Source organism: Hypomesus transpacificus, chromosome 11, assembly GCF_021917145.1.
Source record: "Hypomesus transpacificus isolate Combined female chromosome 11, fHypTra1, whole genome shotgun sequence".
Lineage (NCBI taxonomy): Eukaryota > Metazoa > Chordata > Actinopteri > Osmeriformes > Osmeridae > Hypomesus > Hypomesus transpacificus.
In genome coordinates this window covers 12,692,661-12,710,947 of record NC_061070.1, presented here as the reverse complement: position 1 = coordinate 12,710,947, position 18,287 = coordinate 12,692,661, and the positions used below count along the sequence as shown (strand labels likewise).

General features: G+C 43.5%; 1 protein-coding gene across 2 annotated transcripts in view; it reads right to left on the bottom strand.

Moving 5' to 3' along the window:
* Positions 1-8,980, bottom strand: part of LOC124473964 (cGMP-dependent protein kinase 1) — a 53,882-nt gene extending 44,902 nt beyond the window's left edge. Inside the window, exons 1-2 of one of the 2 annotated variants that reach the window (XM_047029752.1) lie at positions 8,333-8,980; positions 337-503 (exon numbers count right to left, since the gene is read on the bottom strand). In XM_047029752.1, coding sequence (XP_046885708.1) covers positions 337-503; positions 8,333-8,589 — 424 coding nt within the window. In that variant the 5' untranslated portion in view covers positions 8,590-8,980. Of the gene's footprint in view, positions 1-336; positions 504-3,770; positions 4,430-8,332 lie in introns of those variants that run through there. The other variant, XM_047029751.1, reaches the window with a different exon arrangement.
* Between the last annotated feature and the right edge of the window lie 9,307 nt (positions 8,981-18,287).

Sequence of the window (18,287 nt, the reverse complement as noted above, 5' to 3'; positions counted from 1 at the left end):
GAAAAGTTTGACTTGGTTTAACTACTGCCAATGTCTCTTTACAAAGAGACTGACGGAGAGAGACAAGCTGCGGCCTTGTGTTATTGAAAACCACAACACACACTCTGACACTGGGAACCAATTCATTCAACAAGTTTTGTCACATTCAGACTATTCAATGGATCTCAAATATTCAGGCCTTGATGCGACCCATCAATACGCTTTATTTTGTTCTCATCGTCTGGTGCTGTTACTGTAACATTTCCAAGGTATACCAGTAGGCACTGTCCGGTATCACCAAGTAAACATTGTGGGCAAATAGAGTGTGCGCTGCACACTGACAATGAGATGTGTTACCTTCCATGACATAGACCAGCGAGCCCACATCGCCCTCCTTGATGATGCAGCTGTCCTTGCCATAATCCACAGGGTACATACAGTCCACTATCTCCTGGATCTGAGACATCTCCAGGTTCTTCATGAAGTCATTATCCAAGATGGCTTCCTTGATCAGGTCCTTGGACCTGGGGAAACAAACAGAGAAAGAGAGTGCTTGAGAAAGGTATACTTTGATGGAAAAGCTTCAAAACGAAAATGCCTGAACTGAAGTAGGTACAGAAATGTTGTGGGCTTCACACGCAATGTGCAGTCGAACACTTACAGACATCTACAGAACAAATTCAGCTTCCTTTGTACCATATCCGTCTAAGTCCTTTGACATACACTTCTGAAAGAAGTCTAACCAAATCTGAAAGATTTATTAAAACGTGATTGTGGGCTTTCAAGAAAAATATGTTTCCTTTGTTACCGTTTCAAGGTGAAACATTCTATTTGGCTTCCGTTAACCTTATTTCTCGCTCTTTAATAGAGACATTTATACTGTTTTATAGGCCTATCTTTCTGTCTCTTCAGTGCCTGGGCTTGCCAGATGGGTGCACAGGACACATCTCTGAACGAGGCTAATTACATGTAACGGGGTTAACCCAACAAGGGGACCTTGTCTTCAAAGAGGAGCTTTAATGTTGCAAATCATAGAAAAGGCAGAAGAAACGCTTTCTACCCCTCAAAGGATGCTGGGAATATAACTCACAAAAGGGGCCGGCAGATTGAAGCGTTGGCCAGGCTTTAAAAGTCCCGCCCCCTCCTCGCTCTGTGGAAAACCTAGCTACGGCCCCTTCGTGCCCCTCTCCCTTTTTAGGAGCGACCACACACGCAGGAGAGAGGGAAGCCGAGCTGCTAGCTAGGCTAATCTACTCATTTCAGACTGCTTTGACGAGAGGACAACAATCTAAATAGAAACGAGTCATCTAAATACAGCCCCTCTAGCGTGACGACTATTATCAACCAAACAGTCACAGATATGTACACAGGAGGCATCCAACTGTAGCATGTTGTTGTGACTGATTGTACATCTTGCAATGTGTTATATAAACTGGAAAAGCAAACTCTCCCAAGTTCCCCATACTGCATTCCTTATGAAGCTTCCCTCCTTAACCCCAGCCTGACACAGATTTACACCCAGCAGAGTGAGAGTTCCAAGCCTTCTTTACGGCCAGGGGGATCCCCTGAACGGAGCCTCTGGTGACCAGCTCCTCCATTCCCCTGCATTGAAGCCAAACAAACCGTCAGCAGGCCTCCTTGTCTCCTTTTCGTGAGACCAGATAGATTTGCATGATCCACCAGTAAGGTTTGGGAACTGAACAAGGTCTGCCTTCCTTAAAAGGAGAAACTATGCTCTTGTAGAAGCAAAAAAACAAAAGGAAAGGCTGAGAGGGGCAGCTACTAAGAGATAGAGAGCAAGTGAGAACGAGTGAGAGAGAGAGAGTGAGAGAGAGAGAGAGAGAGAGAGAGAGAGAGAGAGAGAGAGAGAGAGAGAGAGAGAGAGAGAGAGAGAGAGAGAGAGATTATAGCGAACATGTAAACAATTACTTCTAACATTCCACTATAACCTACACTGGTAGACCAGATAACAGACCCATCCTGTTCTAAAATCAGGGACCTGAAAAGGTAGAGGGAAACAAAACATAAACATGTTCAATATAATCATAGCCTCATAGCCTTAATAAGGACTACAAGTGGTCCATACCAATTATAATTTTCTCCCCAGGTGAACAAAACTCATGTTGACATCAAATTCCTTTTTTTTTTCGAGGTTGTCTGTACCCATTTCAAATTTCCAGCCCGGGGAGGGAAAGACTTTACTGGTTGACTAGCTGACTGTCTGAGTCCAGATTGTGTCCTTATCTGACATCACATGGGGGACACCAGCTGACCATGTCTACCAGTACATTTTACCTCGGCACAGAAAAGTCTGGCAAGTGAATTAGAATTGCTTTCCATGTTTGGCAGCACAACACAGGAGGTAGAACCAAGATTGATAGCTTCAAACAACAAACCCCTTCTTGTTGACTCTTCCTCAACGAAAGCCCTCAAATCATTTTACATTTGCAGACCAGCGGGATAAAACTTTTAAACTCTTATCTGGACCTGCATAGGCACAGCTGGGTTCACCGCAGAGGCCATTACTTCCTTTATTTCTATCTTCTTTGATGTGTCATGTAGCACACTATTTCCAGCTTAGTGAGGGGCAGCACACCTACAGTGACAAACTAAAACTAAAAGACGGATATTCCAATTTTGGAAATGCTTTTTGTGTGAATGGAATGTTATGAATTCAGAATTTGGGAACATCTGCATTGATTCTGCAATAATTGATCTGTTTTGAATAACTATGAGTGTTTATACTCAATCCTGCCTTAAATGTGGAGGGTCAGTCAAATCAACGGGGAGGTGACTACACAACACATTTTGACAAGTGAAAGAGGACAATTCAGACTGATTGTGTGTGTGTGTATGTGTGTGTGTGTGTGTGTGTGTGTGTGTGTGTGTGTGTGTGTGTGTGTGTGTGTGTGTGTGTGTGTGTGTGTGTGTGTAGGTGTGTGTCTCCGAGGAGGGATAGAGAGGAGGATAGAGAGAAAGAATGAGAGTGTGGCAAAAGAGGGGGGGGTGAGAGTGGGGGGTGAGAGAGTAGGGGTTGGAGAGAGATAGTGAGAAAACGAGAGATTGTAAGAGACTAGTCTAAACAGAATATAAGCATGCCATGCTGCCTGCCTGGCATCATAGTTTATCAGCATTTTGATTAAAACAAGCACCCCTTCTCCTGCCAGATCCACTGTTACCACCTCCAAAATACTCTCACACATCACTGTATCACTGAACATGTCATCACAGAGGATAGTATATTTTCATCTCATCTTACTGTAGTAACTGAGATCTGACTACGTAAGAAGATGTGATGCATCATGTCTCACAAGTATTGTTGAGTGCTACTGAACTGAGACATCACTCACCCTGCTTGGTGACAGAATGCAGAGGAATACACCCCGGAGAGGTTTAGCCTTCCTAAATGTAAACTCATCTGCCACTGTTTCCTAATCTTACAAAAGGCAATTTCACCTTGTGCCAGTGTGTGTGTGTGTGTGTGTGCGTGTGTATGTGTGTGTTTGTGTGTGTGTATGTTGGTGTTTAGAGAGAGTATGTATTTCCAACATTTAGTTTTTTTAAAGGGTATACCTAATAAGTAGACGCTCTGGATAAGAGCGTAAATAAAGTAAACTGCATAGGATTAATAACTGACTGTAAATTGCATGCAGTCGGACCTATAATTAATATACTGACACCACAGGTGTCATATTTAATGCACAGCAAACGTATATAAACAGTGGAAGGAAGGGTTGTCTACAATAGTAAATGAAAATAATCCTAAAACTTCATGTGAGCTGTACACCTACTGTGGGCTTTTGGGGTAGAACGGCAGAGTTACATGACTAAGCTCTTGGATGTCGAATACGGTCGGTTCGGCAGAAATAGCCTGTCTTTTAGTCCGTTGCTGCTCGTGCAGTTCGGTCTGTTTGTGGACTTGTTGGGTTGCAGGTTTTATAACCGAACGGTATTTATCCAGTTCGTTCTGTAGTTTCTGTATTAGCTCATCCTTCTGGTCGAGTTCCAGCTCCAACTCGTCTATGAGCGCGTCTCGCTGCCGCAACTCTTCGATCTTCTCCTGCAGCGCATATTGGAGGTCGCGCAAGGTACCCATCTTCATCTGCACTACGCTAAGAAACTTTATCATAAGCTTTCCGGTTGATACTTTACTCTGTCTCTCCTCTACCTTCGGAAATTAAAACTTTATCTCGCATCAACAGCTTCAAATGGCACTCCTTCCTTGAATGGTAGACGGCTTTCCGTTAACGACGGGTGTTCAATATCTCATTGAGTGTAAGCAGACTGCCAAGGCGATTCCCAAAAGCACACCAGACAGTAAATGTAAAGTTTTCCCTCAGCAGAGTGGACAGTCCTCCCCAAGTGCGTCAGGCTGCGACCCGGAGAGAGTACAGGGCGAGAAGGGCGCCTACAGGAATCCAAGGCACAATGCAGTCTGCGCGCGTGAAACAAGTGCTCTCTCATTCGATCCCCCAAGTCTCTCAACTCAGAGAGCATGCCAAACTGTCATGCAACAATAATAACCCAAATAGGTTTTGAAAGATATTTATTTGGTTAATACACAAGGCAGGCTTATGGGAAGCTATGGGATTACATTTTTAATACGCTCTAAATATAGTTACTTTATTCATGGTCTGCTTATCCCGTTTCCTGTCCTGTTTTGTAGAAGAAAAAGGTGGAGGCCATAAAAGGCACACAATCAGCAATACCATTCAGAAAACTAGTAGCATGTGAGAGGATCATGTCAGTATAACCCCACCTGCAATACTTCAAAGAACATGATCTCCACCCAATGATACCTAACCTACAATTCTGCCTAGTTGATCTGTCTAATCACGTTCTGAGCCAAAGTGAACAACAATGACCTATGAGAAGGCTTGTGTAGTCCAGCCAGATGACAAGCCTATGAGAAGTTTATATGCCGGGGGCCAAGAACGAAGAAAGTACTTTAGAACATCAAAAACAAACTCTCTGGATGCAAACACAGATTAAGAATTATAATGATAATGATCGATCCCTTCAGTGAAGGTGGCAATTCCACTGGTGAGGTAACCCTAATCTGCATTCCTGGTGTAATAGATTTCCTTAGCTCTAAGCACTACTGGCGCTATAATTTATTCCAGCCTCCCATCTGAGACCCACTGAACTACATTTACATTTACATTTAGTCATTTAGCAGACGCTCTTATCCAGAGCGACTTACAGTATGTACAGGGACATTCCCCCCGAAGCAAGTAGGGTGAAGTGCCTTGCCCAAGGACACAACGTCATTTGGAACGGCGGGGAATCAATCCGGCAACCTTTTGATTACTAGCCCGACTCCCTCACCGCTCAGCCATCTGACTCCCTACATTAGACCTCTCATTCATTGCTAAAGGTCTACTCTCACAGACATTACATTTTTTAAATACAGTAGTAAAACCTGTGGATAGAGAGGTTAAGATAGGATTAACTTCTTGCATTTCCTATGACAATCAAAAGGATGTGTTGTTTGAGGTTTTTAAATCAGTGAAGATAATCACAGTGTGGTTATATATCTATACAAGTGGTTATATATCTATACAAGCTGAGAAGGTTATACATTTTTCTCCTTGTTCATGTCAAGGATGAAGGGTTACAATGTGTACATTGTAAAGGTACAATGCAAGGTTTGTTAAGAAGCTCTGATCTAGTTATAGCATGGTCAGGTAGCCCCTGGGAAGGGCCTCATGACTGGAGAACAGATAATAGCTGCCCCCTAGTGGTGGTTAGCGAACAACGTGGTGAGAGGGAGATAGTGGAATTATGGAAATTACTTTGAAAGTCCTGGGGGGTATTCCAGAAAGCAGGTTATGTGACATACCAGGGTAAATTAATTCCCCAGCTGACACCCAGAGTTGTTGCAACATTGCCAGTAGGTTGCTGCAACATTGTGAATCAGTTGGTGGGTTAACTTACCCGGTTATGTTGTATAACCTGCTTTCTGGAATACCCCCCTGATCCAGTCACACTATCTTTAGCACAGAGTTGTGGTGCAAATTCTGTAATAATGTCATCCACGTTTTCATCAATGTCGAAACTTGGAGTTCCTGTCATAGACATCACTTTTCTTGTGTATTAACCAAATAAATATCTTTCAAAACCTATTTGGGTTATTATTGTTGCATGACAGTTAGGCATGCTCTCTGAGTTGAGAGACTTGGGGGATCGAATGAGACTTGTTTCACACTCGCAGACTGCATTCATTGTTACTAATCATTGCAGAACCACTGGCAAGGGGATTGTGACCAAAATATTATTGTGAATCTGTAATGGGATCTAGAGTAATAAGAAATATTCAAGTAAATATCAAACAATCAATTTAGCACAAAATATCAACTAAATTGTTTGATACAGGAAGAATGTGGATCACTGATGCAAGAGATTTCACAGAATCAGATTCAAACTTTAAGTATAAACTTAAAGAGGACCTCCAGGGTTTACAATCAGTCCAAACAACTCACTTGTAAAGAATTGCATACAACTTCTCAGCATGACAAATGAAATACACCTGCTGAACACAAATAATCCACAAATAGTCCACCCATTGACCAGCACTCCCATGTCAAGGACAACATTCTAGGTTTCAACATGGAATTAATTTGCTTTGTGATAAACAGGGAATGCTTTGTTCACTCATGTTAAATTCCCAATTCAAGATAACTGTATTTCTCTCCTCCCAGTAAGTCTTTTCAAACTCCCTTTTCTCCTAATCCATCTATAGTTCTCCTCATCTTCCTCTCTATATTTCCTCAACTCATCAATGGGCCCTCCCGTTGCCCTTCAAAGCACCTTTGTGTCCGAGACACAGGCTTTAAATTTCACCTAGCTAAACTTCCAACTCAGCCCTTTCCTATGCAGATCGATGGAAACAGGATCCATTGCTCCATGCTGCTGTAACCTGATGAGCGGGAGCTGTTGACTGGTGCTAGGTTCTGACTCTAATGGGGGTCACACTGTCTCTGACCCCTGCCCGTCCTGCCAGGCTGACTCTCAGGTGGACAGCCGCGAACCTGTTAGATAACCAGTGCTGGGAACACACTCAATAAGTAGCAAGGAGGGAAGTGAGCTGTTGTCTAATCAGCCGCCTGTGTCTTTGGAACACGGCAACCTCCTGTTCCAATCAGAATCAGTATGACAATTGTTCACAATTTATGTTTTGTTTTACTGAGTTTTCATGACCAAGCTAACCATGCTTTGATGTCTACCTGTGGATGCACTAAGAGTCACTCATCATCTCCAAATTCCTAAATGAATGACAAGTGGCAGTTTCACTGTCATATAGAAAGTTGTATGTAAGAATCCAGTAAAATGTATTCTAGGTCTACAACCTTGGCCTAGAGTCTGTCTAACTTGAGGTTTCATTCATACAAATAGAGCTAGATGGACTGACACACAGATAAATTGTCTAGTCACAAATTAATGAATGTTAATACAATTTGGGTTGTAATTTCTGTCCATGTGCATTAGTTAAGTTATTTTTCCTAATTCGTTTTTGATTAGACAGAGGGGGGAGGGGGGGGAGGGGAGGGGGGAGAGAGTGTGTGTCAAATCAATAAGGTTCTAAAAGGAGGTAGAATACAATACAATTGATGTACAACAGTAACGGTATGTACATGGCAATTTAGGAATACAATTTTTATATCGACCTTTTGGTAAAGCTTTTTGGACGAATACGAGTATTAGTCTGCTATAGTATTTCAACCTCCCGAGATTCACCGAATGATGAGCTAAAATGGTCTCATCTAGCCTATTGATTAATGCGTTGCTTGCCATGCCCTAACTTCCATTTATAATAGGCGCACTTTTCTGGGATAGCTCTAGAAAAACTGTGGACTATAAACTCCGCAGATTCAAAAGCGCGACGCAAGGTGATAAAGGTAGCATATGGTCAAACAAAGCGTTTTCTAATGGAGTATTAAATGTCCTCAGACGTGCACTTCAAGAGCTCAGTGTTCAGCTACTAAAAGCCAATAATGCATCGTACTTCCTCCACTCCCCGTCCTATGGGACTCCAAAGATGGATCGGATCAATTATAAGCCCTCTCTGAAGCTTGCCCTGGAGCAGCGTCATCAGCCCCGAGAATGGGAGCGCTACCCCATTCATGCTCTTAACAGCATCGCTTTCTCCTTAAAGAGTGACGAATTGTTGACTGTCAGGTCAACATTCTCTCACTATTTCTACAAAGTAAACAAACCACACACCTTGCTCAAAAGACGTGGCCATATTCTTAATGTCCTCATTCCGCAAGGCGTAGCCTAATTCATGAGCATACTTCACCGAACCATCAACCACATTCAACGGACGAGTCTCAATATTTTTTTACTTTCTTACCAGTCAGACTTGGCATATTTTCTAAAAGCTTGTCTTGACAGATCCTGGTACGTTTGAGGCTCTGCAGAGATGCCTTGAGCCCTCCTGGTCCTCGGTCCTATAAGTTGGGCGCTGGGCAAAACAGACTGACATTTGTGTAGTTTCCTTTTCAATTCTTGAATCTCATCCTCCCTATCCGCCAGCCGCCTCTCCAAGTCTCGTATCCTTTCCTCCTTCAGAATTAGAATCTTGGCAAAGTCCTCCTCCAGGTCACTCATGTTGAAATTGCGTTAAACTTTACTGCTATTCCCAATTGTTACGATAACTCCTACCACCTGAGCGAAACAAGTTGTAATCTGGCAAATACCTTTCTGCGAAAAAATACTGTTACTCCGAAACGCAACTGGAGAGCCCGATGAAATCCACGTGTTTAATTTGGTAGGAGAAAACAGGACCGGAAAGCTGGATTTAACATCGGAGAGCGGACCGATTGATGGACCGCTCTGCACTACAGTCCGCCGATCCTCGAGGGAACTACTGATGATCCTTCATTGAGAAACCAATTAGAGCAGCTCTTTCTCTTTGAGGACGCAGACTGCCATACCGGACAGAAAACTCGACCTCCGGAGCAGTTGTGGATCGCTGGACGCCCTAACAATTATGCCACACCGTGACTGTTTTCTTTACGTTGACAAATTCTCACTGTCTTCAAAAACAACCCCTTCAATGAGCAAACGAATGCAACGTGAGTCCCGCTGACGCACAACAGTGAAACTTGATCTGGCATGGGGTATGATCCATTATAATAGACAGGACGGTTGGTTCGGGCATCCCCAAAGCACCCCATATCATCATCAGACATAAAACGGCAACATCACTCGCATGCATTCTTTACTATTTACACACTGTTTTTGTGTTTCAAATGCTCTTTCACACACACACACACACACACACACACACACACACACACACACACACACACACACACACACACACACACACACACACAAACAAACAACACACCATAGACATGAATACCAGAGAAACACAGAAACACAGCCATGCTGTAAGCCCAATCTTCAACCAGAGCTCCACTGACTACACATCATTTTTCATCCACTGCCCAAATCCATCTCAGCTCATTGAATTCATCGAAAGAGTGAGTTGGGTGCCGGAGGATTCTTTCATTAAAATTTGAAGTTAAAAATAGAACAGTTAGATCCATCAGTTCATAACAAGTGCCCCTTTTCAGTTCTTCACATCTCAGAGACCTCTCTCTCTTTTTCAAGCTAAAATATACTGATAAACGTCCATGAGGCATTTTGCTCTTCCAGTTGAGCACCACTAATCAAGCCTTTTTGTTTTTTAACCTGAGTACAATGACATTGTGAGGCTTTAAACACTTGCCACTGCTGCGTGAGGTGAATGTAATACAACCACAAATAATCAAATTGTATCGATGACCCAGCAAGAGAGGCAATTGTCGTCTCACAGGATCCAAACATTCATCCCTCCTACAGTGAGGTACAGCTGTTGTTTTGTTGACTTGGTGTTGTTACGTAACAGACTGTTCCGGAATCAGAATGTGACAGTACGGAGGATCAAATCATTAACTGGATTCTGCTGCCGGAATTATGGATCCATCACTCAAAGATCTAACACTGACAGTGTGCCCTTCAAAACCATGTGGATCAAATAATGACCATAACGTATGGTGACAATGCATGTGTGCAAGAGCTGAAAAACATTCATTCAATAATAGCCTGTAGGTGTGACCTCATCTCAGTCTATACTGTACATAAAACGTGAGCTCAGTGTTAGCAAGATATCTCCGATATCTCCGATACCTAGCTAAACCAATAACACATAGTATGGGACCAGTCAGTGTCTGCCACTACAGTCAGTGTGATACAATGCCCCAACTCTCTGTCTTCCTTCCCATTGCTGTTTCCTGACCGAATTCAGAGTCTTACTGCAGCTTGCATGTTGCAGAGGTGCATTCAATCATGCAAGTGTTATGGTATTTAAGGAGATCTCACTGGACAGTTCAACCATGGTTATTTTTCCTATTGGCACAGTACAGTGGTGCCTCCCTTTAATAGCCTCAGGGACAGATCAGTTTACAGGCGAGCATGGCTAACCATTAGACACTGCTTTCCTGTAACACACCATTTACAACACACACACACATACACTCACACACCACCTGGGGTTATATGTAGGCACACAAACTGAGACATACCATCCAGGATTATTGACAAACATACATGGCCCTCATACAAGGCTCTTACAAACACACACACATGCACACACATGTACAGGCATGCACCCTCATTTGTATGGAAACCCGAGAAGGGATTACACATGCAGAGGATGATGGTGGACACAGTCTATGCTGTTGGCCTCTGGAGCCGTGCTGGCCCCCCCCCCCCCCCCCCCCGAGCCTCCTGACGGCTTTGAGCCTGCGATGCAGCCAAGGCCTCCTCTCTCTGGGAAGCATCTGATGCCCCTGGTCTCTCTGGTGCTCCTGGTACCGCTGCTTTCGAGAGAGATGGAGACAGCTGGCTTCCAGCCCCAGGCCGTTCCCTCAGAGGGGAATGAGGCAGAGCAAGGGAGCAGGGAGTGGGGCTGCCTCTCCATCAGACCAGAGACACCCATTTCCTATGATGTTCCAACATCACAACAGACTGGGTCACATGGCTCAGTTCTACATGACATTGTTGCATTCATGTCGGGCAGGACTGGTGAAGTTCAAAGGATCACAATTGAACTGTTCTCCCTTTGAAAAATAAAAACTATTACAGTAGTGGTTTGGAACCAAATTAAGAGCAAAGTGTAATATGGATGTCAGAATCCTAACTAGTATGACACATCTTTCCTAACAATGGTGTCTATCTTTAACTTTGGCCATAACTGTGTCATGTGGAGCTGAACTTTGGCATCACAGCATACAAGACTGAAACCTCCTATCTGTATCATCGCACCACAGATGGTTTTCTCCTCAGGAAATTGAAAGAGGATGAAACCTCCTTCCTGCCTCTCTCAATTAGCGCTCTCACAATTGAATAGATAAGAAGTTCCTTGTCATTTTCAGCTGTTCAGTTGAGTCTGACCACAGAGCGAAGACAGGATGGCAGCCTTTGACGAGGTTACAGATTAAGGTCTCTTTGATCAAAAGCTCAGCAGTAACCTCTCTGAAACGTGACGGTTGAGACAGCATGTAGAGGTCCCTGTCTTGTTTTTCAGATTTCAACAGTCAGGAACAAGGTGTAGGTTAGAGGTTAGGTCCTTCTAATACTATCACAGAGGTGACGTGCATGGGTGGAAGGTCAGAGGTCACGAGCAGGAATGTCTAGCGCCCCTCACCGTCCAGGTGTCCTGAAAGAACAACAACAATAGCGTCTGGAGTCATGTGACCACAGACCTCAGAAGAGGTCTCATGACGCACAGTTTGGTTAGCATAGTTGGATGACTGTATCTGATTTAAATATACTGTCAAAAGCCTGCTCAAGATAAAACCAGAGTAATGTTAATATACTATATTTGTATGTTCATTCCACGTGATGAGAATTATATGAAGCATCATGTTTTTGTTCAAGCGAATGTGACTCATACAAAGTTGATATGATTACGGAGAAATGCCATGCCATGGAAAACTATAGATAAGACCATTCTGAAACCAAACATGGTAAAATGGCTGATTTGGCAGCTAGTTGTTGTATGCGGTTGGTCCTAGATCCTTCCTGGTCTGATAAGGACATGGGTTGTCTGTTTCGGCTGCAGGGGAGGGTGAACAAGGACATGACACAAGGAGACAGTCTGTCTCCTCTCTGTCATTTGCCTCTGTCTGCCCCAGGTTTCCTCTCAGATAGGCAGGCTTATTTCGAAGCAGACTGGAGGGTATCCACTGAGCTGAAACAGGATTATGTTTTCTCCAGCTTCTCCAATTATTCCTAGAATGGAACAAAGGTGTTGTCTCTGTTGCCCTTAGTGTGTGTCTCTTCCATCAGGACACAAAGATAACATGTTCAGTTTGAGGCCATCATTCTGTTTCCTGATGGGGAACGTAATCATTCTTAAACACTCTGGTCCGTGTTATCCCTAATGAGGTCCCTGTTCTCTTTTGGAAACTAACTACATCCTGAAGACTTACTACTTCAAACTGCTTTTCAAGGATTACAGTAAGATCTAACAATACAAATACTACAGTAATACATTGCAGAATTTGAACTTCTACTTTTAGGAATCAATCAGCATTCCACTGTGCATTTCTATCTGTAATAGAAAGAGAATGAATCACATGTAAAAATCACATTTTGACAAAGACTGCTGTGAGGACAAATCATAGTTGAATGACTAGATGTGTTATGTAAGCCGGAGGGAATCCCACACATATCCCAGGCTTAAGACAATAAGTAAACTTCTCTCATCTACCGGGGTTGGAACATACCGCAACAGCAAACTCATGTTGTGGTGGAGAGACATGAGTTTAAATACAGGTTATGTGCAAAATGAAATGAACTTGTTGACACCTCTCATGTTCTTCTCAAGCATTTTTCAAAGCATCTCCCTCTTTCTATATCCATCTGTATGTATGTATGTATGTATGTATGTATGTATGTATGTATGTGTGTGTGTGTGTGTGTGCACATGCCTGTCTGGATAAAGTAAGCACCCAGTTGAAAAGGTCACCCCCCTTACCATGACAAGAAAGACAAGTAGCTGTGTATTTTACTAGGAGCAAGAAGTATGTGGGGCGAGAAATAATGTGTCTTCTCCAGAGATTCCTGTTGCATTCTAAGTCATAAACATACCTTATGAGTCATACCACAAGATCACCAGGTTCTCTGATACGGTTGTTATGCTTTTGAAAAAAAAAGTGCTAATTGTTGTAATGTTTGAGAATGTTTAGAAAAGCATACAGTACAGTGAGTTAAATGTGAACCTGGCTTGGAGCCTAAATCTAATGATTAAAATAAATTACATTTAACTTCAGCTTTTGAAACACAGCCAGAACAGCAGTTATGTAGGCAAGATGAGGTAACGAACATCTATTTCACACATGCACTCTCTTCTGAGGGGCACAACACGTCTCAGCGCGCACCATCCAAACATGGCCACCTTGACACAGTTACTGTAAGTGGTTGGCATCTCGGGCATGTTTATCCAAAAGGTAAGAAATGTCGTTGGTCACGGCCCGGGCCTGTCGAGAGTGTCTGAAGTGAGCTCTGCCCGGCGTCCCGGCCGCAGCGCTTCTTCACTTCAACGCTCTCATAAAAGTCAAAGTGGCTAAAGATAGACGCAAGCAGTTGGAGGGACAGCCGTAAATCAGTAGGCCCCCAGGGGTCCCCAGGGGACCGGCCCTTGGAAGGGGTAGCTGGTGTTACTTTGACCCTCAGCCTCTGATCTGCTGAACACAGCCCGTGTCTGCCATGCATTAGCGAGCCTCCGTTTTTAAGTATTTTTCAGCCTCTGCTGATCCTCTGACTTTCCCTCTCCTCTTCAAACCTCTTGTCTGAAGCTTGGTCAACACTGGTGTTCCCCTGTTCCTACTAGAGAACAAGCAGATGTATGGTACCGATTCTTCTCTTCCTTCCCTGGTCCCTGTGCAGTAGCCCTCCTCTCAGCTTTCTGGTGCCCACAGGGACAGCACATTCCTGGCTCAGCTGGACACTCAACAGGCCGCCACCTGCACCGTGTCAACAACCAGGCTGAACTCAGGCAAGGTTAACTATTTCCCCCTTGCTGTTAAAGCATTTTACTACCTACGCAACCAGTAGCAGTTATAAACATGTGCCTGGAAATGCCCAGAGGAATGTTGAAAATGTCACAACTTGATAATGGAGAAAAGAGGAAAAAATTACGTATTAGATGGAACTACTTGCACAACCCTTGGAGAATGCACAGTATTACTACATTCATTTGGAACTAATGTTTCTCAGTGAGAGGTAATTTACTATAGAGTGATAGGCCCTAATACACCTTTGGCTGTGTGCGCTAATGAGTCAGGGACGAGGCCTCCTCTCTCAGCTGTCAGTTCACCGGGGGGGGGGGGGGGGGGGGGGGGGGGGGGGAGGCAAAACAGCATCCTGATAGGTCCCTGGGTCACTGACTCACAGTCTAAGATTCTGGCACACACATGAGAAGGTTGAACAAACCAACAGAGAGACAATGTATAAGCATGAGTCTGTTTATTTGTGTGTGTGTGTGTGAGTGGGTGGGTGTCTGTGCGGGTGTGTGTGTTTACACTGTACTTGTGTTTGGTTGGAAAATTTGACTATTTCTAACTGCCGGTAATATAATGGATAAAAAATCACTATATATCTAAAACATTGACTAGAATACTGTTCCAACATCAACAGTTTAATCTCAACTTGCCTGAGTATAGCACAAAAGCAGTTCCAGCTTTGATAGGTTACAACAAAGTAAATGTGTTAAATGTATTATGCAAGACAAACAAAGAAAACACTGATTTGTAACAGGGGTCGTGGTATCTTTAACTCCCTTCATGTTGATGCTGATTGGCACCAGGCTACTGTTGCCTAGGAGCCAGTGGCACTCACTTCTCCTCTAATCGCCATCACACTGAGCCTGAGGAGTTCACTATCTGCTATGTCCATGTTCAGCAATGAACAGAGGAATAATTCCCTCATTAAAGCTTATTGCTGCTGTTAATATGGCTAAAGACTGTCTCAACTAACTTCATGTTGATGCTCATTGGCTTTGAGCCCGGTTCCTGTACCTTGGCAATCCATATGTTAAACAGAACACCACAGGAAGGCTCAGTGACTGCGAACAATGTCTCCAGACAACCGCCCCAAAATCGGATAAAACATAACAAATATTTTCACTACAAATATCACTGAACAGCCGAGAGCTAGAAGGAGAGGAGAGAGTAAGAGAGAGGGAGGTATGGATGGATAAAAGAGATTATGTAGAGATGCTTAGGGTAATTCTGTCAGTGCATTGCATAACACTCTCATGCTGAGTCCAGTCAAGAGTTGGTGGTCCTTGTGATTCTCCAGCTATGCAGTAAGACAATGTCCTATGAAGCCTGGTAACCAGTAGAGCCACAGTAATACACCATACTGGTGAATGACGACATGTGTATTTGGATGCTATGCAGGAGATCTACACTGATCACTATCTCAAAGGAACCCTTCCCGTTCTTTGGTTTGTTTTCTTCCTGGAGTTTAGTCATTACAGACGTGATGTCACAAGTACATGGTTCCCGGAAAATTAGTCAAGTGTTTTATTATCATTCCATAACCGCAGTGACATGAGCAGTATTTCATCTTTAACAGAGGAGCAAAAGGTGATTTTCCCCAGAACAGTTTAGAATTGTCAGCTCACTGCAGTCAGCTAGTAGGTCAAATACATAAATTAGCTTCAACAACACTAAAGATGAAAGAGGCTCCCTAACCTGTCTCTTGCTACCAGTGCAAGAGACCTTCATTTAACCACAGAGCTTCATAAATTACAAAACCCAAGAAAGTGTTCGACAGTGTAGAATAAGGACACAACTGTTTGGCTTGCAGAACCCCAGATACAACCACAAATACTGACTTCAAAAGTTTGATATAAAGTTTGATATAAAACCTAATCAACATATATGTTTGTGTGATCAGTCTCAGTTTCTTCCCAGTGAGCAGTCCCTCGAGGGGTATTTCAGAGCCGTTGGTTCTGTTGAGACTCAGTCAGATCTCTAATGGAGTTGTATGTAACCCCTGGGAGAAGAGGGCCTCATCAGACTGTAACATCTCCATAGGGTTTCATCTCCTGTTTGTGAAGCTCAAACTGTTATGTGACATCAAAAGTCATTGGGGGTCAAACAGAGTGTCGTTAGAACCAATGTGGTCTGAATGCATTGGCCTCCATCAGGACATGTCTCTGCATGCTTAGTCTCTGACCCATGTGACAGCTCAGAGACCAGCCTCCACAACGATCGCTGTGACCAGACATGTCCAGGAAAAACATTTTCCATTACCAGCATTTATGTTGAAACAAAACATTTAGAAAAAAAATATTTTCCAAACTTCAAATCGTCATGCATTTTTTCATTTGTTCTGTGCTGGGTCTGCATTCCAAACAAGATAGATACTTCAGATATTTCTAAAACGGTCGGTGATTACACAATGGAAATGTGCCAAAAGAGCTATCAGGAACATGTGACGATCGATACTCTCTGTGCACACAAAGAGATGAGCAGCTGCTATGCCATGGGCCGAGGTTGGAGAGTCATTAATTAGGTGACAGTCTGAGTGGCAAGCCCTGACAGACGTCGCTGGTGAGCTAGACAAGCTGACATCTGCTCCATCAAAGTGTCAGCAACATGTCCCACTTCTGCCCCCCTGACCAAAATAAACTAGCCCAAAAGCCTGAGATGAGATCAGGGGCTTTTTGGGTTAAGGAGGATGGATTGAAGCTCCTCTTCCCAAAAGAATGTCGAGATTATGAGTGCAAAGGACTGTGTCGTGTGTCAGAAATTCTTTGACAGATGGTTAACAGCTATTTCTGGGTATCGTAAGAGCTCTGTCAGTCTACTCAAGTCCAAGACCTTTGGCTGTGTCACGTCAGCCGTGATGTAATTCTCAGAGTGATGTGTACCAATCTGGCACATCCAGGGACTCCCTTACCTTTGGCTGAAGCCCCTTAAAAGCCCTACACTTTCCAAGGTCGACTCCCCCAAAATCTCATTATTCCTGTGCTGCGCATTGCTGTTAGGGTTAACAGACCTGTATTACATTTTGACAGCACATACTACACGTATACCTTTTACTTCACCAATATACCCTTTACTGAAAACCTTCATTGAGCTACAGTGTATCAGCTGAAAGTGCTTCCCACCAAATCATGATTCGGATGATTGGTGTTTAGTTTTGTGGACTGGCTATGTTTATGTTTATTAAGGATCCCCATTAGTCTACACCGTAGTGGAGACTATTCTTCCTGGGATCCAGGCAAAAAACATTACAATGCAAATCATAAAATGCAGTACAGCATGACCAATGTTGGTGAACAAAAACACAGACTTAAAAAACAACATTTGTAATCAAAGTAAAATAAGAAAAACTAACGAAAAACAAAAGCAAAGAACTAAAATCAAAACATTTTTGTCTGTCCGAAAATACCTAAAATAATAACCTACTCTACTCTAATTTCCTTTCTGATTATTGTTGCCTTAAGTTTCCTTTTGAAATCTATTGTAGCTATTGCTACAGTCATGCTTCAACACAGTGAATGGGATGGAATGGAGTTGTGGTTGGCACTGATAGCGCATGCTGCATGTGCATCCATAACCTTAAACCCCACTGTTTGAATCTGGGGCCTGTGTCCAGTAGTGGTTTTGCCCTTGTGATGTCACCCCTTGTTGGCTGGACTTCAGTGTGTGTGGTGAAAATCTCCCTTCTCCAGCTGAGTAGTCATAACTTGTTCCCCATCTTCTGACAGGGTTTTTCCAGCCTTCTCGACTGTTGTCACACTGCTAAACAATTCAGTGTAAAGAAGAGATGTAGCACATCCTGACAGCTGAGAAACCCTTCTTTAGCTTTTTGCTGTGGAGTGTTTCTATTTGGGGCAAATGAAACCCCACATTGCAGAGCTTTCAACAGCGTCTATTCAGCCGCATACAACAGCCATCAGGAATAGATATTGATTAGTGGGAGAGCACTCTGATTCATGCACCCTCAAACCTCTCCATCAAGTGGTGCTCTAACAACAATTGGAGCATTTTAGAGAGCGGGAGAGAGGGAGAGAGAGGGGGAGGCGGGGGGAGAAAACAGACAGATGTACAGGGACAGAGAGAGACATGTACAGAGACAGACTGGGACAGTCATTGGATTCTGCTTCCTATAAAGTAGCCTCCGATCTGCATCCTCCTCAACCCTCACATTCAGTCAGGGGATCCATCAGTGAATCCAGCCAATGCATCTCTGCTGTAGCTCCATATTTAGCCCCATCCGTACAGGTTTCAGAT